General features: G+C 47.2%; 6 protein-coding genes across 6 annotated transcripts; all 6 read left to right on the top strand.

Annotated features, from left to right (window-relative positions):
* Window positions 1-5,162: 5,162 nt before the first annotated feature.
* KVR01_006275 (uncharacterized protein) lies at window positions 5,163-5,936 on the top strand (the record flags this gene model as incomplete). The annotated part of the gene is made up of 2 exons (XM_044789030.1): window positions 5,163-5,419; window positions 5,522-5,936. 2 exons carry the CDS (start codon window positions 5,163-5,165, stop codon window positions 5,934-5,936), a joined length of 672 nt encoding a protein of 223 aa, XP_044645078.1.
* Window positions 5,937-6,949: 1,013 nt separating this feature from the next.
* On the top strand, window positions 6,950-8,935 carry KVR01_005988 (uncharacterized protein). The gene is made up of 3 exons (XM_044793543.1): window positions 6,950-7,099; window positions 7,171-8,303; window positions 8,367-8,935. The coding sequence occupies exons 1-3, from the start codon at window positions 7,064-7,066 to the stop codon at window positions 8,824-8,826; spliced, it is 1,629 nt and encodes a 542-aa protein (XP_044644791.1). The 5' UTR covers window positions 6,950-7,063; the 3' UTR covers window positions 8,827-8,935.
* A 1,207-nt stretch (window positions 8,936-10,142) lies between these two features.
* Window positions 10,143-11,239, top strand: KVR01_005921 (uncharacterized protein; the record flags this gene model as incomplete). Its single annotated transcript, XM_044784600.1, has 3 exons — window positions 10,143-10,341; window positions 10,402-10,822; window positions 10,899-11,239. The coding sequence occupies exons 1-3, from the start codon at window positions 10,168-10,170 to the stop codon at window positions 11,237-11,239; spliced, it is 936 nt and encodes a 311-aa protein (XP_044644724.1). The 5' UTR covers window positions 10,143-10,167.
* Window positions 11,240-12,422: 1,183 nt separating this feature from the next.
* KVR01_006457 (uncharacterized protein) lies at window positions 12,423-12,883 on the top strand (the record flags this gene model as incomplete). Its single annotated transcript, XM_044789597.1, has 2 exons — window positions 12,423-12,777; window positions 12,843-12,883. The coding sequence occupies 2 exons, from the start codon at window positions 12,423-12,425 to the stop codon at window positions 12,881-12,883; spliced, it is 396 nt and encodes a 131-aa protein (XP_044645260.1).
* A 776-nt stretch (window positions 12,884-13,659) lies between these two features.
* Window positions 13,660-14,140, top strand: KVR01_006099 (uncharacterized protein; the record flags this gene model as incomplete). Its single annotated transcript, XM_044794862.1, has 1 exon — window positions 13,660-14,140. The coding sequence occupies exon 1, from the start codon at window positions 13,679-13,681 to the stop codon at window positions 14,138-14,140; it is 462 nt and encodes a 153-aa protein (XP_044644902.1). The 5' UTR covers window positions 13,660-13,678.
* A 2,016-nt stretch (window positions 14,141-16,156) lies between these two features.
* Window positions 16,157-19,440, top strand: KVR01_005880 (uncharacterized protein; the record flags this gene model as incomplete). Its single annotated transcript, XM_044781898.1, has 3 exons — window positions 16,157-16,214; window positions 18,093-18,126; window positions 18,189-19,440. 3 exons carry the CDS (start codon window positions 16,157-16,159, stop codon window positions 19,438-19,440), a joined length of 1,344 nt encoding a protein of 447 aa, XP_044644683.1.
* Between the last annotated feature and the right edge of the window lie 4,718 nt (window positions 19,441-24,158).

Here is a 24,158-nt window from a genome sequence, read left to right as displayed (position 1 = left end):
GTCGTAGGCCAGAGGAGTGAGGACTTTACTTCGTAGTTTGGGGCAGACCCCAGTGGGCGAAGGATGACACGCCCTCAATGATTATGTCTGTAACATTGGCGCGCGCAAGAAGCTGACTCGAAAAGAGTATCTGTAAGCGACCGCAGTTCGTGAACTAGATGTAGCCGCTGCGCATTGGGGCGGTCAACGAGTCAATAACCTCAGCCAGGATGCCAGAGAACCTTACACTCGTCGGGTATATCCGAGTTAATGGGGAGCTTTATAGTTCCTGCGGTATATGCCAGTCGTTGTTGATGGGCCATTCGAGGTTGTAACATCTTTCGACGCATGAGTTTCAACAACACTGGCACCATTAGGCCCAGCAGCCGTTGAATCAGGCAAAGGCTATTATTTGTCAGAGGACGAACAGTCTCATTCAGCAAATAGCTGCATGTGAGAAAGCCAGCAAACAATACAACATCAAGCTTACGCAATCCACCTATTGCAGCTCCAGTGTTACCGTGAGAAGTGCCACTGGCAGTGCTGAATGGCGACGACGAGAATGTGAAATGGCTAATATGGAATCTCATTTGTTTATCCGCAACAGCTTCAAGTTCCTCATAAGTCCGGAACATCTGATAGCCACAACCCCATATACTATTGCCCTAGGATCGATACTTTGCTTCGGAGCTGATGCTTTCCCAAGCAGGTTTTACATAGCTTGCCGTGGTAGGAAGGGAATCGCTATTACCATTCAGCGCCTAATGTTACTCTTACCGCTAGAGGTAAATACACCGGATGAAGCTGATGTATGCTCACGATAATACTTGATAATTTCTGTGGTCGTGGTCAGAGACTCAGTTTCAACTAGTCTTGACCAGGTGTCTGCTATGCGGCTATAGGGTCTATGTCAGTGTCCTACCTGGGCAGATGTGATCACACCGGAGCCTGGAGATGACACAATGTATATCAAAACAATTACCATATTCATCGTAATATCAAGTGTTCTTGCTCAGACGTGTGACAGTGTACATCCCTTGGTACATATGTAGGATTCCTAGTAGTAAGTTACTAAATTTGTCCACTCATACCCGTGGCGGAAGTTTTATGCATGCAATGTCTCGGAGACCCCGCAGCTGAGGCTCAGCTGGCTCGACGTCGACATCTAACATCAAGGTCGAGGCCGGCCTTTCATCTCAAATTGCGTCTCCTGTGTTCGGTCTACTGAATTTGAGCTTCTTGCCGTCGGCTCAAAGCTTACTATATCCTTCAATATAGCGCTGTTCTGCAGACCTGCAACATGCTTTGCGACGTGTGCAAAGATAGCCTCGAAGGCATTTGGGATCCGCTACGAACGAAGCGTCTGGGGCTTCGAGAGGACATATCCTTCTTCAATACCTGGTTCGATCAGCTTACAGAGCAAGGCCTTGTTTCAAGGAAACATAAGGAGGTTGAGAGCTATGTGTTTGGGCATCATGAGACTCGGGACTCCCTCCTTCGCTCCAAGGCAGCGGGTTGTGTGCAATGCAGCCGGTGCCGAGCAGATCATGAACCAGGGACACTGCGGTACTATACGGTCTTCAGTGTGCGATTCAAGGCAGACGGTATCATTTGGGTGAAGTTATTTTATGATGACCAGAACTGGAATTCTCACATGATCCCCTGCCGAGGTCACAATACCCCGTTCCGGAGATCAAGATCAGGATTGATGATCCTAACATATTTGCAGGACTATCATTACCCAGCGGAGTGAACCTTGCTTTGAGCCCATCTACAGCCCATCAGACGACATACGAGTTGATATTACGGTGGTTCTCAATTTGTACAGACTCCCATACTGAGAGCAACGCGCCAGGTGTCAATGGGTCCTTTATGCCGACACGTATCATCGAGATCGACAGGACCGGAGATACTGTCCTTTTCCAACTGGTGAACGGTACTGAGTGTGCAGTCGAGTCTCCTTATGTGACTCTCAGCTATTGCTGGGGTTCGCAGCCGGCTTCTCAGGCGTATAGGCTGCTTCAAACCACCGTGCAGGGCATGCGAAGCAAGAAATCTGCCACCACCCTACCAAAAACAATAAGAGACGCTATTGAAATCGCTAGCTATTTCAAAGTCCGATATATATGGATCGACAGGCTTTGTATTTTCCAAGATTCGGCCGAAGACTTCCAAAGAGAGGCTTCCTCCATGGCATATGTGTACAAGAATGCTGCCTTGAATATTGCGGCACTTGGCGCTCAAGATGCCGATGGAGGATGCTTCTTTCAACGAAACCCAAGAACCGTGGTACCAACCTTGCTGCATATACAGCACGATGGATACAGCAGACCAACGCCCTACATGTTTGAGGAGGACACAAGGAGAGGTTGGTGTTCTAGCCTTGAGACCGACCGAACCTCTAGTCCACAGGGCTTGGGTCGCACAAGAACGGCTTCTTGCTCGACGTGTCGTCTATTTCGGAATTAAGCAGATCTTCTGGGAATGTAAAGAGGCCCATTGGTGCAAGACGCACCCCGCCGGTATCGGTTTGTCCAGCATCACCGAGCACAACACGATCGTGGGAGATGCACGCTGGAACCATACCTGGGAACGAGCCCTCTTGGAGGTTGACGCTAGATTTGGTCGGCTTTGGCTGGATAGCCCCGCTAAAGATCCATACCACCAGCTTTTCGCCGACTGGAGGGGCATTGTCAGATTCTTTGGCAAATGTGCTCTCGCTCTGCCGAGCGATAAGCTGGTGGCACTGTCTGGTCTGGCAAAGGAAACGAAGCGCAAGCTCGAGCAACTAAGGCCCGGTGTCAGGCATCGATACGTCGTAGGTCTATGGGAAAACGAGCTACGAAACGTCCTGCCATGGTGCTTCCAGAGCAGCCTCGTACCGGGCACCTACGTGGTCTTGGGCTGGTATCGATGGCCAAGTGAGGTTTCCGCAGGACACCTCGGGCGTTACCTCTCCCTTCTCCTCGCTCATCGCGGTTGAGATCACGCAGCCGCCGGGCGAAGCAGAAACGGGCCAAGTCGAAAGCGCGAGCCTCACCTTGCTAGGTCCCGTCCTCCGCGCGAAGGTTGGCTCAACCGTTGGCTGGGGCAGACTCATCTCGGTCACTTTCGAAGTCGCTAGTTTATGCAGAACCACGGACACACCTTCACAAATGTATCGCGACAGCGAAGCAATGGCGCCAACGCAATTTTGGATCGGTTCGTCGAGAGTGTGCTTCGACACCCCAGACGACATCCGTCAAGACATATTCCAAATTGTCATCCAGAAGACTGCGTTTCATGTAGAAGGCCTAGCACTCGCCTTAGATGACCAGACCACTCGTACTTACAGAAGAGTTGGGTATTTTCAGTATCGTTTTACGAAGACGTCTTCTGGAATCCACAATGGGCCCGGCCCAGTTCTGGACTTCTTTGAAACGTTTCAGAAGAGGGCCATTGTCATAGTGTGAGAATCGAGGTCATCAAGCTGCCAAGTGGATATTGGGTCGGTCAACTCTGTTGTTTGGAATTCATATCCTCTTAAGTAGTAACGGAAGCCAGGATCGATTCTTTCAATCAAGTCCAAATACACCTGAGGAGCCTGGATAAGCATGGTATCTGGGAGATGTAAGTGGGACGCCTCGGCTGCCGTTGTGAACGGCGAGGATGATGTTTTAATCACATAGTCTGCAAAGTACCTAGGTAATGCGTGCGTATGTTGTCTTGCTCTGGGTGTTAGGGACAAGGCTCATTAGTCTTTCGGTGACACGGACATGCCATGTACATATGTAATTATGTTCCAATACTGCTCTTCAAGTAGAGCAGCCAGGCCAAAAGTCTCTTTCTTGTCTTGGATGCATCGACATGGGATCCTTCAGAAGTGGAATCAACGTATAGTAGGACGGAAGTCACCCTCCTCGGTGCCGCAACCGCCTTTTCACAAAAGAGGGGCCACCTCCGCTCCTGCGGACCTCGGGACGACCTGTTTGCTGTCACTGCGAATGTTAATACCTATTTAGCCGTGCTATCAACCACCACACACTGGAATAATCAGTGGTACGAAGCCTTCAGGCATGGATACGATTGCTTTTGTATGACTGTGCGGCACATGGTGATCTCTCGTGGATTACTTAAGTACACCGAATTCCGTGGCATGAGGTGAGACAGCCTGATTGAAAGCCCCCCTTAATCTCTGTGGTGCCGTGGTTGTTGAGGTACTCGTAAATTCTTGGCCAGGGGTTTGAATGAAGTATTGAAGTCCTGCTTGAAACTTGGGGTGCATTTTCTTGGGAAACACCTGGGCACCAAAGCAGCTGAAATTGCTCGAACCGAAGCAGTGTACTTTACGCGTCAAGGCTTTTAGCTAGATCTACACCAACCCTGGCAGTTCACGGGTGGCGTTTATTTTGATGACATCTGGCTCTCGAGGTCCACCGGGAGGAGTCTGATCCGGACTCGGACTGCCAAACGAAGCGTGACGCGGAATCGTTGCTGTTGACGGGTGGATAGGTTCTGAATAGACCCCGTGCGCGTCGGTCGAGACCAGGACGGCCGCATTACCGGTACGACCCGCATCAAGATCATCTCTAGAGATCTAGTCAGGTATCACTTTAGTTGCTGGTATTCGAGTCCCTGCATCCGGCTATTTGATGGTATCGGCATATTGATTTTAGGCGGTCGGATAGCTTTGCAGTTAGCCACTCGCCCGCCACATGTGGCAACCAGATACGGACGAAACACAACGTTATGCTGGTACCGTGATTCTTTTAGGGCCCACCGCGTGACTGTGTGGTTCAGTTTAGGAAGCCTCGCATGAGGTTAATTACGTCGGAGCAGCCAGCCCGTTCCTAAACAAGCATTGAGATCCCTGCTGGCTGGAACTGTTGGTCTGCTACACGGAAAAAAGCTGCACAGGCTAAAGTCATTCTCGTCTCTCATTAGTCGGCCCAGGACCAGGGCTCCGGCACATTCTAGGCCAGTACCGTTCTGGGGGTATTGACATGAACGCTATGACACCAGTCCTCCTTATTTCACTTTACCTGAGCCCTGGAGGGTATACAACATGTCTTTATCCAGCTATTGCGGCTGCGGGGCTGGGGGAGTCGCACGACAATAAATGTCGGCCAAGACCACCATGGTGCATGCCCAGACTCTTGCCGAGAGACCATCACCACCTCTACAAGTCAGATCTTGCATCCAAAATGTACGCTCTTACCAAAATCGTCGCTGTTATCGCTGCTGTCACTGGGGCGCTTGCCGCTCCTGCAGCCGACCCGTCCCTCGACAGCCCTGACTTCGAGCTTGGCGGCCAGAACCTCGCCCGTCGCCAGAATTACAACCAGAACTACGTGACTAGCGGGACTGTCAACTTCTCTCCTGCGAGCAACGGGTACTCTGTCTCGTTCTCCGGGGCTGGAGACTTTGTTGTTGGCAAGGGCTGGAGCACCGGCACCAGCAGGTAAGCACTCCTCCTGGAAATCGCTGTGAGCTGGCAGGGACCTGCCAAGATACCTAGGTATAGACGAGAGGGTGGTATCGATACTAACAAGCCGTCCTGCAGGAACATCACCTTCAGCGGTTCCACAAGCGCCACGGCAGGCACTGTCCTAGTCTCCGTCTACGGCTGGACGACGAACCCCCTGATCGAGTACTACGTCCAGGAGTACACCAACAACGGCGCGGGCTCCGCCCAGGGAACCAAGGTCGGCACTGTGAACTGCGACGGGTCCGACTACGACATCTGGAAGCACCAGCAGGTCAACCAGCCGTCCATCTCCGGCACCGCCACGTTCTGGCAGTACATCTCGAACCGCAAGAGCCCGCGGTCCGGCAGCGGTACCGTGAACACCAAGTGCCACTTTGACGCCTGGGCAAAGGCGGGCCTGAACCTCGGCAGCAGCATGAACTACCAGGTCCTTGCGACAGAGGGCTGGGGAAGTGCTGGTGGAAACTCCAAGTATACCATCTCTGGTTAGGTCTTTGGACGGACCCAATTGCTACCTGTGCCCCGTACAACAGACATTCTCAGAAGATGTAATGTTGAGTACGATTATTGGAGCACTTGTGGTATTACACCCAAATATGTACATACTTCGATTCTGGACTAAATGTTATATCAATGTTATTGTCTATACATGTCGGAGAGCCTGACATAAGACGCCTCTCGCATGCGCTCTTGTGGCTTTTTGAACTAGTGATTGCTAATGCTCTTTGTCGATCAGAAACAATGAAAAGACGACTGTATTTCCGGGCACCCGTGGCCATGCCGGGTTTATTTGGTGAGACATTTTCACAGATACTCAGGATGCAGAGATTTTCAATGCGAGAATCTTGTGCTCCTAACTTACTCTTCAGCAACTCGACAAGGGTGAACAGTGATCCAAGCAGCACCTCAGCTTCATCTGCCAGATCGAGATGGGGCCTGGGCGTTCCAAGGTAATGTCCCCACACAGAAGGTAGCGTTTTCCTACGAGACTCGGATTCACAAGTGTTTGGACGACTTTGTCACATAGGTGTTTCTCATATGCTGAGGATTCAAAACACCACCGAATGATGGCCAGCGTGAAGATTGTCAACATAGGAGGCTTGAACTGGCATCGTTGTTCTATTGGCTGGAAGCAGGCATCCATGTGTAAGTCTGCGGATATGCGCTACAGGGGTCAGTTAGCATAGAGCCAGCCAGCTCAGCAGCCCTGACAGCCCAGGTAGCGTCTACGCCTTGGCATGTACCCAGTCAATTAAAGTTCGATCTTGCAGGTATTCGTACCTGGGTAAATCAAGGCCCATTTTGATCATCTTATCTTGACTCTAGAGTCGCCAAAACTGATTTCCAAATCTTGCTGTCAGCAAAGGAAGGAATCCTGATCCGAGCTCACTGCATAGGTATTTGCGTAGTGTGGGGCTTGCACTGCCACAATGTGAAAACGCCAAGTAGGCCAAGCAGTGACTTCTGCGCAGCCTGAGGTGGTCAGCTTCAATGTTTACCCAACAACAACCACCTTTCCTTTGGACCGTTGGCAGCGCGTCGTGTGTAGCACAGCCTGAAAAGCTACCATTCGAAAGACCAAGCGAGGGGAACCAGGTTTGCGCCCACGACGCCGTGATGCGTGGGACTGTACGGCTAGCCAGGCGCCAAAACGTAAGCGCGTGGCTCCAGCCGCCACATGGACGTCTCCCTTCACTCCCGTCGTTGCTGATGCAGAATGGCAGAACACTCGCACCATCCGATGGCCGATGCTCAGGGCAAATAAGGTGAAGAATGATAAACAGAATCCAGTATATACGGCGTCGGGGTCAGGAGAGCCTCATGGCGAAGATACAGCCCCCGTCTGGAGGACAGCTGCTTCCAAGATGATTGAGGGCTGCGCGACTGCCTTCGGTTCTATCCTCATCCTTGGAATCGCAGGCTACTCTTACAATGCCTACTACAAGTCTCACGTGTTGAGCAAGATGGAGAACGCCTTTGCTCTAGGATACTCCTCCGTTGAGATAGCCGCGCTCAGCCGCCACGTCAAGTCAGACGGATCCCACGCCGAGCTGTTCCAAGCAGAGACGTTTGAGGACAACGACTGGATCCCTCGGGCCGAGCAGGAGGTCATCGACAAGATCGTCGATGGGACCATGCGCGGGCAGTACCACCTCATCACAGGCGAAAAGGGCACGGGCAAGACATCAATGCTGCTCAAGGCCATGGGCAAGATCGGCGGCGAGGGGGTCGCCATGTTCGAGGCGCACGGCGACCCCGAGATTTTTCGGGTGCGGCTGGGCAAGGCGCTGGACTTTGAGTTCCACGAGGACTACGTCGGCAGCCTGTTCAGCTTCAAGGGCCCGCGCGACACGACGGCCCTGCTGGACATCGAGCGCGCCTTCAACAAGATGGAGAAGATCGCGCTGCGGCGCAAGGAGAAGGTCGGCAAGCCGCTCGTCCTGATAATCACGGGTGCGCACCTGATACGGGACGACGAGGATGGCCAGGACCTGCTCGAGCTGATCCAGCAGCGCGCCGAGCTCTGGGCGGCGAGCAACCTCGTGACTGTCGTGTTCAACAGCGACGACTACTGGACTACTGAACGGCTGATGTGGCAGGCCACCCGGCTGCGCGTGACTCCCGTTCGCGACATCCCCAAGGACATCGCCATCGAGTCCCTCAGGCAGTTCCGAAAGACTCGAGGGGAAGATGTGCCAACAAGTACTTTGGAACACGTCTACGGTCTGGTCGGCGGCCGCCTCAGTTTTCTGACCCGCGCGGCAAAGTCACCGGACATGATCGGTACCTGCAACACGATCTGCGAGAAGGAGAAGCGCTGGCTGTTGAACAAGTGTTGGATCTTGGGAGCTGATATGTATGTGCTGTTCGAAGGCGTGGCCGTGCGAGAGAGTAGTGTTGCTAACAGCTGCTCTTACAGGGACCCCGGTGCTGAAAACGAGCAAGATCTGTCTTCGGCTGCCATGCTTCTGGCTAAGGCGTTGATCGAGAAGGAGGAGGCCATGCGAGCAGCCGGCACGTATGATGGGAGGCTGCCACAGATCCCGCTGCACAAGGCCAGGGAGTTGATCACCAATGCAGAATGGATCAAGATGCCACATCACAACAACATCTTCACTATCGACCCCGACGGGATGGTCCAGGCAGATTCGCGACCAATGTACTGGGCCATGAAGGAGGTGTGTGGCAGCGAGGGTTTTGATGAGCACCTTAAAGCGACTATGGATCGCTTGGATGAGATCGAGAGTCTCCAAAGGACGAGAGAAGTGACTCTCAAAGATTTGGTGGGCAATGAACAGTATTACCGAGCTACGATGGAAAATAATTCAGATGGCGGAAAAGCTTGGACGGTCAAGCTCGTGCCCTCTCAAAATGAATGATGGGCATTTACTGGGTTTATATCGAAAGATACATTGCCTTGTCTTTCCAGGACACTTCTTCTTGTTTCGGTTTATTAGAGAAACTGAAAGAATATAAATACTAAACCAGTGGCCCCAATGTCCCTCAACACCAACGACGATAGCGCTTCCTTGTATCGCCCTTCTCGGACACGCGGCCAGAGGAGACGTTCACGAGCTCGAGGGTGCTCCATGGATACGAATATGCAGTATTCGCCGCTGACATGCCACCTAACATTGCAATAGAACACCTCCGGATGCTGATCATCTAAGTACTTCATCTTGAACTTTTTTCACCTGCATTTGGGAATTCGACAGCCCTGGGGTCCGTCCGGCAGCGGACAACATATCACTGCAATGAGATGTTGCGACAAGCCGTTCGGTGCCAGGCCGATCCCATGTTGGATGTCATGGAACCATATGCCTAGCAGCGCGGGCATGCCCACCTCCCTAGGATGGGGGAACTTCGCACATTTGTACAAATGACGACAAGTTGTTCGAGTGGTCCGAGCCGAGTCGCGCCGATGACAGCACGGTGTTGGATATTGCCTATGGATATACTTCATAGCAAGTCGACACGCCGAAAGTTTGAATCCAGAGCGCATTGCAGCCGCGGCTGGGTCAGTGCTTAAGCGCGGGGGCCCCGGGGCAATCAACATCCCGAGGAAGTAGCAGATCGCTTGGGTGGAGAAGAGTAAGTGATCCTGAAGCAGGACAACGAGACCGGCGGGGCCGGAGGCGCTTTGATGCTCGGTAAAGACTTCAGCAAATCGTATTGAGTTCCTGAGAGTTTCGGGTTACATTAGTAATCGTTCCACAACGCCCTGGCGTTGACGTTTATCACATTTAACAAGAGCCTGCAATAACAATCAAAGCCGTGCATCTAGCGAATCAAAAGACAAACTCATTGCAATATCGATGATGTCAAATAATCTTCCAGCGCCCATCTGGCGGTACAACCGCCATGTGTTTCAAGATGTAGACTGGCGCTTAAAAATTGGGCCGCATTTTCCGATTCATAACAGCCGATTCATAACAATATCGTTAAGCACGTACAATCAGTCGACTGACGTGGAGAACTGGCCGGAAATAGCGGTGTGGTCTCCACAGTCGGTAGTTCTCCATTTCAACCGGACATATCGGACTTTGTCTTGTTAAGGTTTGACGATTATCGAGTCCCGAACTCAGTCATGATCGAGTCCCGAACTCAGATATGTCTCCACAACTCTAGAACATATAAAAGATGATCACACGAGTCCATGAACTGAGAACAATGCCTGGGAAGTTAGCTAACAAAACTTGATCCCATACAACACCCTCATCATGTCAAAGATTCTGAGCGTGTTTGGGGCAACCGGTGGCCAGGGTCGTTCTGTCGTGGAAGCTGTCCTGGCGGATGGTACTCTTTCAGCGGAGTTCAGAATCCGAGGCATTGCCCGCGATGTATCGAAACCTGTGGCACGAGAATTAAGCGCCAGAGGCGTCGAGATGGTCCAGGTATGTTCCCGATACCCATCATACTACTGATACCAGTCACGACAGATGCTAATGGCGTAGGCCGACATGCTCTCAAAGGACTCTGTCAGGTACGCTCTGAAAGGTTCTCATACTGTGTTCCTGATGACCGCGCCGGTCGTGAATCAATGGGACTTGGAAAAGACCCAAGGCAAGAACGTTGCAGATGTTTCTGAAGAGCTGGGAGTCGAGCATCTCATCTTCTCGTCCTTGCTTTCCGTCGCCGAACTGTCCAACGGCGAGCGCCCCAATGTACACCCAACAGAGGCCAAGGCCGAAGTGGAGCGCTACATCCGCGCCAAGAACATCCCGAGCAGTTTTGTTCTCACTGGGGTCTTCATGCACAACTTCATACTTCCTCCCTGGCAGAACTTTAGGAAGGGTGATGACGGAACTCTCGTCTGGACCATTCCTGGGAGTAGCGAGGCCAAAATTCCTCTGATTGACAATGAAAAAGATGTTGGTAAGTATATCATCACAAACCTTAGAAAGTTCCCTTTACCTTCATTCAGGAACATCTATCTGACTTTCCCCGGAAGGCAAATACGTCGTTGGAATGATGAAAAGCACGCCGGAGATCTTTGGAAAGAGAGTGCTTGCGTCTGTAGATTACTACACACCCACTCGAATCATCTCGGAGTTCCAAGAGATCACCGGAAAGCCTGTTCGATTGGTGCAGAAGGCCGACTGGGATACCTTTATGAAGTGGCTGCCCCCGCCTGTTGGGCCGATTATGTTCGAAATTGAAAGTGGATTCGATGGTGTCGGCTATTACGCAGGTGAAAGTCTGGAGGAAAGTCTGAACATTCTGGCCAAGTCCGGTTCGCCGCCCACGACCTGGAAAGACTTTGTGAAGGAAAACATTGCAGCATTTCCTTGAGCAGCTTCTAGGGATGAAGCCTGTCGCTCGGGTTTGTGATGTACGTAGGCAGTCATAGCGAATCTGATTGACCAAAGCAAGGGCGCCAAGACCATCGTCTTCCAAGTCGCCATTGCCTCACGTATGGTCTTGAACGTTTACCACTGTATGAAGGCGCCACCTACGTTTTATATGTATGGGGGTTAGAAAAGAAACCACTTGATGACGGCGCGGGCATAGGCATAAGCGACGTTTTTAGGGGGCGTGTCGATGCTTTTTACGGTTCGAGTCTAAGGCTTTATCATGGATGGAGATGCTTGAGTGATGGGTTGTTGAAGCTACCTTTTGAACTTCAACCGAGCATTCTCGAGGACAAAACTCGAGGTGTTCACATATTCGTATCGATCACTGAATTGTCGTGTCCTCTTCCTCGACAGTGATTACAATTTAAGCACATGAACTGCAGCCAAGGCCCAGTCAAAGCGTCGTCATCAGTCAGTAGGTGGCTGGAAACGACCCGCTGGGTCGGCCAACGGCGAGCTGCACAGCCGATAGATCAATCGCCTCCAGGCACAGAGGCGTAGCTCTCGAGTAGGGCCTGGCTGGAAGGGGGCCGAGACCCTCGCTGCCAATCGAGGATTTGAACCCCGCCTCGGAGTCTGTCAGGAGCGGACGCCCTTGCGAGTGTCTTATTTGCATTTTGCAAGTCACGATTTCAGCTAGGGCAGAGAGGTCGAATACGAGGTCTTGATTGCCCATCGATCGCATGATTTCTAGCTACATTTTGCCTATCAGTATGTGTTGAGAGGAACTGTTTGATCAGTCCTAGAAATTGTACTTGTGTGGAGACCAAACGACTTTGCTGCTGTTGTTTGACACTCGGGTAGCCTCACATCTACAGTGACTGTGGTCAGTCACCCATTGACCAACCAGATCATATCCAGAGGCAGACAACATGCGCAATACTCACTTTCCAATGTGGACCCCCGACCATTGACTGATGACGGCTGCAAGCTGCACCGACCATTCTTGCAATATTTAAACCCCTCGCTGCAGCATCAACATTCCAAAATTTGCAAACTCGACAACCAACTTCTGCCTCCTTCTTTCCACTCCTTCATTTGACACCAGAAGCCCCAATCTACCCTGAGAAACAAGCACTGAACAGGACACGAAGATGAAGACCTCCTTCATCACCATCATCATGGCGGCCATTCTGACCATGGTCAGCACCGCCTTCGCTGCCAGGGGCTTCCTCGACTCCTGCTCTGACTTCTCCATCACCAACCTCAACGGCGGCCAGGGCCGTTCCATGATGCTCAAGGCCAAGTGCAAGGTCGATAGCCTGCACAACAACTTGTCTCAGCTGGACCTCAACGGCTGCTTCGGCTGGACCAGGGACGCCTGCGGCTTCACCTACCCTCCTTCGAGCGGCCTGACCAACTCTGTGGGCACCTGTACCAACCACTACTCTGGTGGCGAGGAGCACTTCGGCGCCAACTTTGGCTGCTTCGGCCCCTGCAGTGGCGGTGGCACTGTCTTCAACGTCTTTGCTCTCAGTAAGTCTCCTCTGCCTTGAACCCCTCCCCTGCCCCGGTGTCAGTTACTGATACAAGCCACACAGACCAGTACATCGGCAACGACAACGGCAACCTTGTTTGCTAAGCAGGGCGTCGCAAATCGCAACACAGGGCGTTCATTCCGACAATGGCTGAGCGCCTGACATACAAGTTTCTGTTTTCGGTCAACTGGCGTTGGCATGGAGGATTCTAGTCGAGCTTGAGAACTTCTCATAGCGAATACAAGGGACCACAATCGACTTTCTGTCACCAAACTTCGAACATGCTTGCAGCTGTGACCCTGATCCGTGACCTGTCATGCTTAAGTCCAACCCATACCAGAATCCACATGGATGCTGCTGTTTGTGGCCAACGCCGCGATGATTCGATTTGTCCACTTGTGGAAGAGTCGCTCCAACAGAGATTCCATGTGCAAAGAACATTACCGATCGACGATTCGCACTCTGCCTCAATTCCGCGCAGGGTGATCCCTTAAAGCCTGGGCTGTGCGGGCCACTCCATCAGCACTAAAATCTTATCGGGAGACTTGTCCACTCCTTGCCCATACCTCCACATCGTTGTTGACTGCACTGCCCAACGATTGACATGCCGAAGGGCGTAACTGATCTCGTTACACAGAGTCTCAGATATTTGTCATTGCAACTATGGCCCGCCTTATCTCTACCTAAGACGCCCTACGGTGGGGTCCTTGGATTTGAGCAAATGGGTGAAAGCCGCGATTTAATCGTCAGAAGCTAATGCCGGGATGAGCTACAACCCTTATTAGAGTGGCAAATCACTCCACTCTCGATCATAATAGAAGTAAGGACTCACGCTTGCTTTTCATACCCAGACACAAACTTGAAAGTTCGCATTTCTTCGATTAAACCACAACCTCACCATGCCAGAGGGTACTCAAACTGCGGATCAGGGGCTGCCAGTCAGCTGCCAGTGCGGCTACATCGCCTTCCGCACACCAACAGCGCAACCGCTGCGCCTCGCCTGCTGCCACTGCACCTCGTGCCGCAAGCAAGCGGGATCTGCGTTTGGCTCCTCCGCGTTCTACGCCGCGGATTCATTCTTATCAAACATCCCATCGGAGGTCACGAACAGGCTCCAGTCGTTCACCACGTCCACCGACAGCGGCAACACGAAGCACTGTTACTTTTGCCCAAAGTGCGGGGTACGGCTGTATAACCGCCTGCATAAGCCTGACGGGACGCCCATCGGCATGGTCAGTCTCAAGGCCGGTTGTGTGGAAGGCTTGGAATGGAAGGACGTGATGCATATCTGGACCAGCAGCGCGGTTCTGCCGATTCCCGAGGGGGTGAAGCAGTACGAGAAGGGGCCGCCTCCGCTGTGATGGGCCCTCCAACTGGCAGGAGGGACACAGACTCAGAACGCTGATCTACTCGATCAAAGAAACAGCCATCAGAAGGCCTGGGAATGGAGGCGACATGCATCCGCTGTTGAATTAAATCACAGGATTAGTTGGTGAAGGAATCAATGCACACCAGTCCACGGAACCAACGCATAATAGTTGCAATCTTCTTAACCATACCCGACCCACTTATAGCAACAGGACCAAAAGGTAGTGAACTTGGAGTCTTGTACACAAGAGGGCAACCGGGAGACATGGAATCTACTGCATTATTTCATGGCATATTCTAGGACGGCTGGAAAGCGACTTGAGCATGCTCGAATGCCCACTAGTATGTTCGTCGGTGCTATACATCACGCCTTCATTCGGATCAAGCGATTTGGGACTATGAGTATCCTAGTAATAGTGAACGTTCCCAGTGGGAGCCATCACATGATAATTATGTGAACAGTCATAAATCTTAACTACACCAGATTATGCCATACGGAACGTTTCTTGGAAATCGGGATAAGCCGGGGCAGCCTAGTCCAGAATGTACTTTGATGAGGGCAGAACGTTGGAGTAGTTGAAGAAGAGCACAAGCTCTAGGAACCGTGAAATAGACATGCGTCGCTCGGGTCATCGGAGTCACTGTCGCCGTTATGATTCTATCAACAGAGCTCCCTTTTGGATGGTGTCCGTGGTGTCGATAGAATTGGCAGTGCGACATCTGGCTGCAGGCGTGATTCAAGAACCTCAGTGCATCTGAGTCAAGCTGGAGGTTGGCCAAATTGCGTGCCAAGGTGCGAAAGACATGATTTGTACTAGGTTGTAAGGTTCATTCCGGTGGGTACCGCTTGCACTTTAATATGTCTGCTTACCTGACGACTTCTTATTGATGCAAAATTGGCATCCGGTGATCAGGAGACTAGTGATGGCAACAATGAACCAGGGGCACCGGCAGCAGACCCCGGCTACCCGATCTGGTGTGGCAAGCCGCGTGGGTGACTGAGATCTCGGTCACCGATTTTCTTGTGTTAAAAATGACAAAAATAGCACTCGCACAGACAGTGTTGAACAAGCAAATTGTAGAACTTGTGCCGCCTTTCCGGGGCCACTACCGGAGCAGGATGCCGCCCTTGCAGCCTCGCATGGTCACCCGACAGGAGACGTCTGGAGCTCGACCGCGTAGACTACAATTGCACGTCTGGGCCGCGTGGTCCACTGCGAATCAAGCACAGCAACACACCCGATTCCTGACACTCGATGACTTCTAAGCCTTGTTCAGCGACAATTTCCCTTTTGTCCCACCCGGTGGCTTGTGCCCCGGCCCGGCAGCTTGGCGATATCTTGGGTGTGGACATGTAAGACAACATGGAAATAGTCACACGAGTACCTTCAGCTTTTAGGTTCAGACTCGTGAGATTCGGCATAGTTGTCGAGCCCTAGGTAATGCGACAGTTGACAGTAGTACGGGTACACGTAGGCCTCAGATCACAGCAGGAAGATGCTCCTAGCCCTGATCGACTGATTATCAAAGCAAATATCTGGATCGTGTATTTCATTCCAATGATCACCTAACCCAGAGATCGTCGATCAAATACCGACCCGATAGTAAAAACGGACCATTCTCGTCCTCGTCTAGAATTGACCGCAGTGAGTTCCGCTAATCAGGAACGAGTCATCATACAATTTACCTATATTGAATGATGCTTGTGCTCCTCCATGTGGCATAATCCTGGTCCGGTCTTGTGAAACAATCCGTTTATTGGCTGGCAGCCGCCCCCTTCTTGCGCTGTGAAGACCAAAAGAGTAAATGGGAGATAACCCTCCGCTGTCATGCCTGGACTACGCGCCTTGGCGTTCCGGATTTACAAACAGCACGGCGAACAGTTCAGTGCGCTTTGCACGGAGCGGTCGGAGCCTTTGTTGCTGATAAATAAATGGAGAAATCAAGATGTCAGTTTTAACGTCGAACAGACAGGCCGAGTATAAGAAGGGTACCAGAGTCCCGGTCCGATGTGGGATCGTCTTTGCATAATTGACATCACAAACGGCGATCAACACACATCAACTGGTTCGCTAAGAAAGCCAGGATGCCGTCTCTCAAATTAGTTGCCGCCACGCTCTGTGGCTTTGCCACGACTGCCCTTGCCCACGGTCTTGTCTCCGGTTTCGTTACGGACGGCAAGTATAACCAAGGCTACATCTGTAAGTAATCCACGGGCGTTGTCCTGCGGTTGCTCCTGTCGAACCGTTGTCGAACATTTGAAGCAACAGCTGATCGAGGGATGATATTCTAGTGGATTACTACTACCTCGTGAAGAATGGGGGGACTCTTCCCGCAATCGCAGGATGGTAAGATATTAAGGTCCTGTCTGACTTGCGTAACTGCAAAGTCTTGCTGACACGATGCCAGGTACGAGGAAGCCATTGACAACGGCTTTGTAGAGCCCAACAGCTTCGGAACACAAGACATCAACTGCCACAAGAACGCGGCCCCGGGCAGTATTGCGGGCACAGTCAGCGCCGGCGGTACCATCCAGTTCCAGTGGACTACCTGGCCCCACGGCCTGGGCCCAATGCTCACCTACATCGCGCCCTACAGCGGCTCTCCCTCCTCCATCGACAAGTCCAAGCTCCTCTGGACCAAGATCGACGAGGCAGGCATCAACTACAACACCCAAGTCTGGGCTGCTCAGGAGATGATCAACAACAACAACACCTGGACAATCACTGTGCCCAAGACGCTCAAGGCCGGCACATACGTCTTCCGTCACGAGACCATCGCTGCCCATGGCGCGGGCTCTGCCAACGGCGCCCAGGCGTACCCCTTCTGCATCAACATCCAAGTCACCGGCTCAGGTACCAAGGTTCCATCTGGGGGCACCCTCGGTGTGAACCTGTACAAGGCCACCGACCCCGGTATCCTGTTCAACCCTTACACCACCATCACCAGCTACAAGATTCCCGGCCCTGCGCTCTGGACTGGTTGAGGGGAGCTTGGTGGTTGATTGACAAATCATTGTACATACTTCAGTTCTATTTGCATGCTTCGAGGTCGAACGCGGAGCCAACTTTGTCTATACCTACGTACCAATCCAACATGCCGCAGTATTGGCCTTTGCCAACAACTTGCGAACCAAGACCAACAGTGAGCAGGGAGCACAGCCCTCCAACCTTTTCGTGCTTCATAAACAGTTCTATGCACTACTATTGCCCCTCAAAAACAAGTGAACATGCAACAGTGGTTGGTGTTGCTCACCGTCCGTAACACTGTACCGGAGTTGTAGCTAAGCTACCTAGGTAGCTAACCTTGACCACCATTGCCATGGTGCTGGCGGCAGTATGTACAACTCATTTGCTTAACACCACTTCCAAGGTTCCGTTCAAACGTACCTAGGTAAAGCCTGCCCCAATAATTCCTAGGCTTCTCAATAATAAACGCCATCACAAGATCCGAAAGCCGTACCAGCTATTGGGACGTCAAGATGACACAGCTATCTCAGTATCCAGACTTGACACTACCTACCTCAAGATGGCCACAATCATATCTGGTCGTTTTAGCAGTTCAGAATCACATAACCAGAATGAAGAGTTGAAGCTGCTTCGAACAACTTCAACATCTAGGCTACTGTACACAGACTGTTTAGGCATAATTCATAGCTGCAGGTTACAACTGTGCATCATGCTTTCAAGCACCCAATCACGAAGTTGGCGACGGGTGGGGGCTTGACTTAGCCTGTTCTCCAAGCAGTCCCGATATCCGCGTCATCTCAATGATCAAGCAAGTACCTTCCCCTCCCCACGTGGCTCATCGACGCATCCTCCATTAATAGCAGCCAGGTCCTGAATTTGAACTTGCATCACAATCTCACCACATTCTGAGACACTGTCTCTGTAACCGCTACAATGACATCGAGGAGTGTGAACGGGGATCACGACAGCCCTCTAGCTGGCACGACGAGGCCGCTCGACATTGTTATAGTGCGCATTACCTAGGTACCCACCTGGGCATGATTTCACTGCGCATAACCGCTAACTTGACAAGGTCGGTGGCTCCCTCGGCGGCCTCTGCACCGCACTTGCTCTCAAGTCACCCTCAGAGACATCGTATCACGATCCTCGAGCGCAATGCGACACCATTGCTACATGATCAGGGCGCAGGTATAGTCGCGGGCGGGGACACTCTCGCCTTTTTCAAACGCTATGACCGTTGTGGAAGACAATTCGCTGTTTCATCGCAGAGACGCCAATATCTCAACAAGGAAGGGGAAATCATATACACAAAAGACATGGTGCAGAGTATGACCAGCTGGGATCTGGTCTACTATATGCTGCGAGCGAACGTGGACGGCGTAGAAAGTGAATACTGCGATGTGCCCAAGCAAAGAGCTGAGGGTGGAGATGTCAAACATTTACATGGGTACAAGGTGACAGGTGTAACAGAACAGGAAAAAAAGGTTCAAGTGTCGTATCAAACAGTCGAGGGTCATGAGGGTACATTCGAAGCCGACCTTGTCATCGGTGCCGACGGGCCAAGCTCCACGATCCGCAGCGTCTTCGAGCCAAACTTGCAACGCACGTATGCCGGATATGTCGCCTTACGCGGGACCATTCGCGAAGACCAAGTGAGCCCAGAAACCCGCGAGGCCTTCTCGGAGCGTTTCACCTTTTTTCACGCAAAGGGGATCCAGATCCTCGCGTACCTGATTCCGGGTGAGAAAGGCACCCTGGAGCCAGGCCAGCGCCTCATCAACTTCGTCTACTACACCAACTTCCCGAGCAAATCCCTCGATGTGCCATCGCCCGAACTCGCCGAACTATTGACCGATATAGACGGCCTACGCCATCGAATAACGATGCCGCCGGGGAAGACCGACCCCAAAGCGTGGGAGAAGCAGCGCGAGATCGCAAAGGATAAGCTACCGCCGCAGTTTGCCGAGATTGTGCGTGCTACCAAAAAGCCATTCGTGCAGGCAATCACCGACGTGGCCGGCCACGAGAACGAGTTCCTCGGTGGCAAGGTGATCCTCATTGGAGACGCACTGGCGGGATTCAGACCTCACACGGTTGCTAGCACGAGCCAGGCTGCGTTTGATGCCATGACATTGGCAGATATGATCGAGGGGAAGATTGGGAGAGACGAGTGGAAGAAAAGCACACTGGAATATGCACGGCTGGTGCAGAAACGCGGTGTTGACATGGGCAACCGCAGCCAGTTCGAGGACCTGCCAGTGGAAGAAATGATCAAGGACCGTAATGTCGCGAGCCAGCCGAGGGCAGAAGGTGGATGTATGTGAGGGCAACACATGGCATAAAATACCGTACCTTCGCATTGGAAGCACTGGCAGTTGTCTTTCGGCTACAGGTTCTAACTCTAATGTCTGCAACATGGCTGTTGAGAATTTAGTCTGTCCTTGATAGACATGCCACCGCCAGACCCCATCCAATGTGGTTGCCGAATGAGCCGCGTCACCGGCCAGACAGTCTGGGTCAGAAACATAGCTGGCCGCCTAGGGATATTCTCAAATATAACGCTTGGTGCTCAGGTTGACTACAAATCAGCTGCAAGTGTAGCTTGGTCAAAATGAAGTTCGTAGGGACACTTTCGTAGGCCGAGGTACCCAGAGGTCAGACCTCCCCCCCCCCCAATACCCGCCAGCAGTGGATAAGTGGGAGGCGAAACGCACCAGTTGACGGGTGCTAGTATGGGTTCGTCTCACCTCCTTGACAGCCTTGCTGAGATGGGCGGGCCAATACTGAAACAGCGGTTAGAACTCTTCTGCACGCACAACGCGTTTTCACTGGTCCGAAGACCTGTTCTCGGCTCACTTGTCGTGTGAAGCAATGGCAAACTGCACGAGCTGATCCCCGCCCAGAATGTTGTGCATCAAGAAAGCAGCGTGACCATCTGGGCAGCCAATCCACATTCACGGGCATCGTTGAGATCTACGAGTCCTTTACCAACGCTCGCTTGAGCTCTTTCGAATGGCTGAAGAATCATCTGGAACCAAGCGCCGTTGTTCTGTGGCGAGGCCACGAGATCGTCAACATCTCGCCTATGACGAACTTTCGAACGATTAGTACTGAGAATTCCATCGGCACCAACGAGAATGTCCAACTCATGAGTTGAACCATCGGTGAAGGACATGGTAACACAGGTATTCTGGTCGACCTCTTGCAATTTCTTGGAAGCATGCATACGATCCGCAGGGGATATGAGCAAGCAGGGCCTTCAACAGTTCGACGCGATGAACGATGCTCCTGAGGCGTCTTCTCTGAGCTGTCTGATCCACTTTCATCGGTCATGCTGCCTTCACTGTCTTCGCCCTGTGGCAACATGAACTTGACACCCTTCATCAGTATGGCACCAGCTTGGTCGACACATTTCTAGGCCGAAGGACCGATCAGCCTAGGATAGCTAGTGTACTCCGAGCAATGCCGATGGCCATACCCGCTTCCTTGAGCTCAGGAGCGGCCTCAAGGATGTGCAAATATAGATGCGGAGATTTGATGAGGGCGTGGATCAGTGACAACACTGCTGCCGCCACGATTCCACAGCTGTTATAAGCAGCACCTCCACCAAATAGCCGACATACTCGACGAGGCACATGCGCTATGGACGCATATGGTTACACTGTTTTTCTCTTTTTGCCGAGCCAGAATGTTGACTGCCGTCAGAGTGGATCTCCCATGGTGTGAGCCACTGGTGAAGCATCACGGCCTCGGATTCTGTGCAACATAGAAGCCGTCGCACCGACTACCAATGTGGTTTTGATCCCTAATATGCAGCTCGACTTCTTGAGTCTGCCAAGGAATTGTTTGAGTTATTTATGTCATTGTTTTATCTGTAGTCTTCAAAGTGGCTGTGTGGTCTTGGTCATGAAAAGCTCAGCGAGGCCAGATAGGGCAATCAATCACTTGCACATACCAGACTCGGCATAGTAAGGATTCTCGACTCAGATCCTCTTGGCTGCATTCCGTCGACAGCCGATAGAAACTGCCTATTGTGCCTGTGCCTCGGCGGCGTTGAATAGATGAACCTGCTTGCGCCAGGACAATCGTCCCGTCTTGCCCAGGTGGCCCTGTGACGATGGCTCGATTGAGCACGATTATTGAGACGAACCAGAAGGGCTGTGCAACGAGCAGGAAATCCATGGGCAGAGACAAAATATAGCTCTAAACGGTTCTCCATTTACTCGTCTTGCTGCCCTTCACGCATCCGTCTTGCCCATTAGAGGGAAGGTGTAAAAATACGTTTCCGAATAGTTAATAAAGAAACACCGTTTTTATATATATAATTACTAAAAATAATTAAATTATAAAGGGCTTTATTAGATGAAAGTATTTAAATATTAAATAAAGGATATTTAATATATAAATAAGAGGGTAAGAAGCTTATTAATTAATAGTTAGAATTTAATGCTATTTACACTTAAATTCTTAAAGGTTATAAAGCCTGGATCTTTAATCTTAACTAAGTTAACTAGTACCTTCCTAAATAAAACAATAATAATCTATTATAACTAATTAAAAAAGAGTTATGTAACACCTCTTACTTATACTACCAATAATATACCTAAAATTATCTTTAATACTCCCCTATAACTCAATAAAAACTATATTTATAAAATAATAAAAAATATTTTTATACTCCTTTTTATATTTTATTTAATAAAAATACTTTTAAAAATATTTATATAGTTTTTATATATAAAATTATTTAAAAATAATTATTTTATAAAACTTATATTAGAATTGTTTTATAAGAAATATTATATTATAATCTTTATTTTATTTATATTTTATAATTATATTTTATTTTAAAAGAATAAAAGATTTTATATTATATTTAAATACCTTTTAATTATAAATACTCCTCTTATAACTTAATTTTATAATTACTTTTAAATAAAGTAAAATCTATTTATACTTATATTTTAAAATTATAAAAATCTTTATAAATAGAGTTACTTTTAACTTTTATTTATAAATATTCTAAGATATTTATATTAAGAATTACTTTATAAATTTTAAAATAAAACTTTTTAATATAAAAGTTTATAATACTTTATATAAGAAATTAAATTTATTTTATTAGGAAATATTTAGAATAATATATTTAAATTTAATAATTATAATTAATTTATTAATTTTTATATTAGAAAATTTAAATTAAAAGATATTTTTAACCTTAGAATATTCTTATTTTTAATAATTATAATTAAAAATTATAAAAATATTTTTAATTTATATTTTAACTTAATAAATATTATAATATAAAATTAAATAAGGTTATAAATTATATTAAAGAATATCTATTAATCTACAAAGAATTCATTAATATATATTCTATAGGAATATTAAAATTAATATATATATATATATATATATATATATATAAATAAATTTATAAAATATTTATAAAATATCTATAAAATATAACTTTATTTAAAAGATTTAAAGTCTTTAAATTAAAAGGCTTATTAAATTATATTATATAGTCTATTAAAGCTTAAACCTTTTATTAAAAGAAAATCTTATTAAAAAATAATAATTTTAAAAATTTAATATTTAAAAGATTAAAAAGTATTAATTTATATATAACTTATAGTAATAAATAGCCTACTTATATATATAAAAGATATAAAAATTATTAAAATAGTGTAAGAAAAATTATAAAATTTATATTAACTTATTAGATTTATTATTAAATTTTATTATTAAAAGAATTTTTAATACCTTACTAAATAATTTTAATATTATAGAAAACTATTTAAATAAAATTAATCTAATAATTATAAATTTATCTATTAATAATATAAAACTATTAAATTAAGTAGTTATAATATAAATATTAAACTTATTAAATAATAAATATATTAAATTTATTTAAAATATTATTTAAAGTTTATAAAAAGATTATAATAATTATAATATAAAGAATATATTTTTAACTTTATTAATAAATTAAAAGGAAAAATAAATAAAATAAAAATACTTTTATTATTAAAAATAATAATAAAAATAAAAATAAGAAAAATATATTATAATATACTTATTATAAAATAAAGGGCTATATTAAAATAACTATTATTTTCTTTATTTTAAAAAGTATTAAAAATTAGGAAAATAAAAATAAAATTAATAAAAATTATAATAATTTTTAGAAAAACTTTAAAATAATAAAGAAAAAGGAATTTCTTTAAAATAAATTATTAATTACTTATAATAAAATAAATAAAGAAAGTAAGAATAAAGAAATAAAGAAAAGGAAATAAATATAATATAAAAATCCTTAGTTTAAGAGGAAAAATTATTAAAATTTAATTTATAAAATTATTATAATAATAATATAGACTATAAGGAAGATATAAAGGTATACTTTATATATAATAAATTCTTAATAATAATAATATTATTAATAAAAATTTAAATTATATAAATAATATAATATATATAGAAAATAGTTTAAAAATAAATAAAATAAAATTTATTTTAAATATATATATAAATATATTTATTATAAAAGATATAAATTTTTAAGTAATATTAAATATATAAATATTAATATTAATTAGGAAATATTAGTAAAATAAATATTAAAATAAAAGGAGATTTAAAAATAAATATAAATAATAAAATATAATTTTAAATAATATATATTATACTTTAAAATTTAATATAAATATATTAGGTTTTAAAACTATAAAGTATATATATAATATAATATTTAAAAATAATATAGTAAAAGTAATAAATAGAGTTTTTAATAAAATAGAAATAATAGGCTATTATAAGAATAGATTACTTTATACTAAAATAAATACTTATATAAATATAAGTAAAATAAATAACTATTAAATATAAGTAAAAACTCTTTTTAATTATTAATAAAGATTTATTAAATATATATTTATAGTATTATAAGTTAGAGTATATATATATAGACTCTTTATTTATAATATTAAAAATAATAATATAAATATTAAATTTTTAAAAGATATAAAAGTATTAT

This window comes from Diaporthe batatas (assembly GCF_019321695.1).
Source record: "Diaporthe batatas strain CRI 302-4 chromosome Unknown Contig00006, whole genome shotgun sequence".
Taxonomy (NCBI): Eukaryota; Fungi; Ascomycota; class Sordariomycetes; order Diaporthales; family Diaporthaceae; genus Diaporthe; species Diaporthe batatas.
Note: the sequence above shows the minus strand (reverse complement) of the source record. Positions and strands in the feature narration are given on the sequence as shown.

Bases quoted from the DNA above. Each gene is read 5' to 3' on its own strand.
- KVR01_005988 (XM_044793543.1), top strand. From the start codon at position 7,064: ATGCGTGGGACTGTACGGCTAGCCAGGCGCCAAAAC. The intron at 7,100-7,170 runs GTAAGCGCGTGG...GCAGAATGGCAG, and splicing joins GGCTAGCCAGGCGCCAAAAC to AACACTCGCACCATCCGATG. The intron at 8,304-8,366 runs GTATGTGCTGTT...CTGCTCTTACAG, and splicing joins TGGATCTTGGGAGCTGATAT to GGACCCCGGTGCTGAAAACG.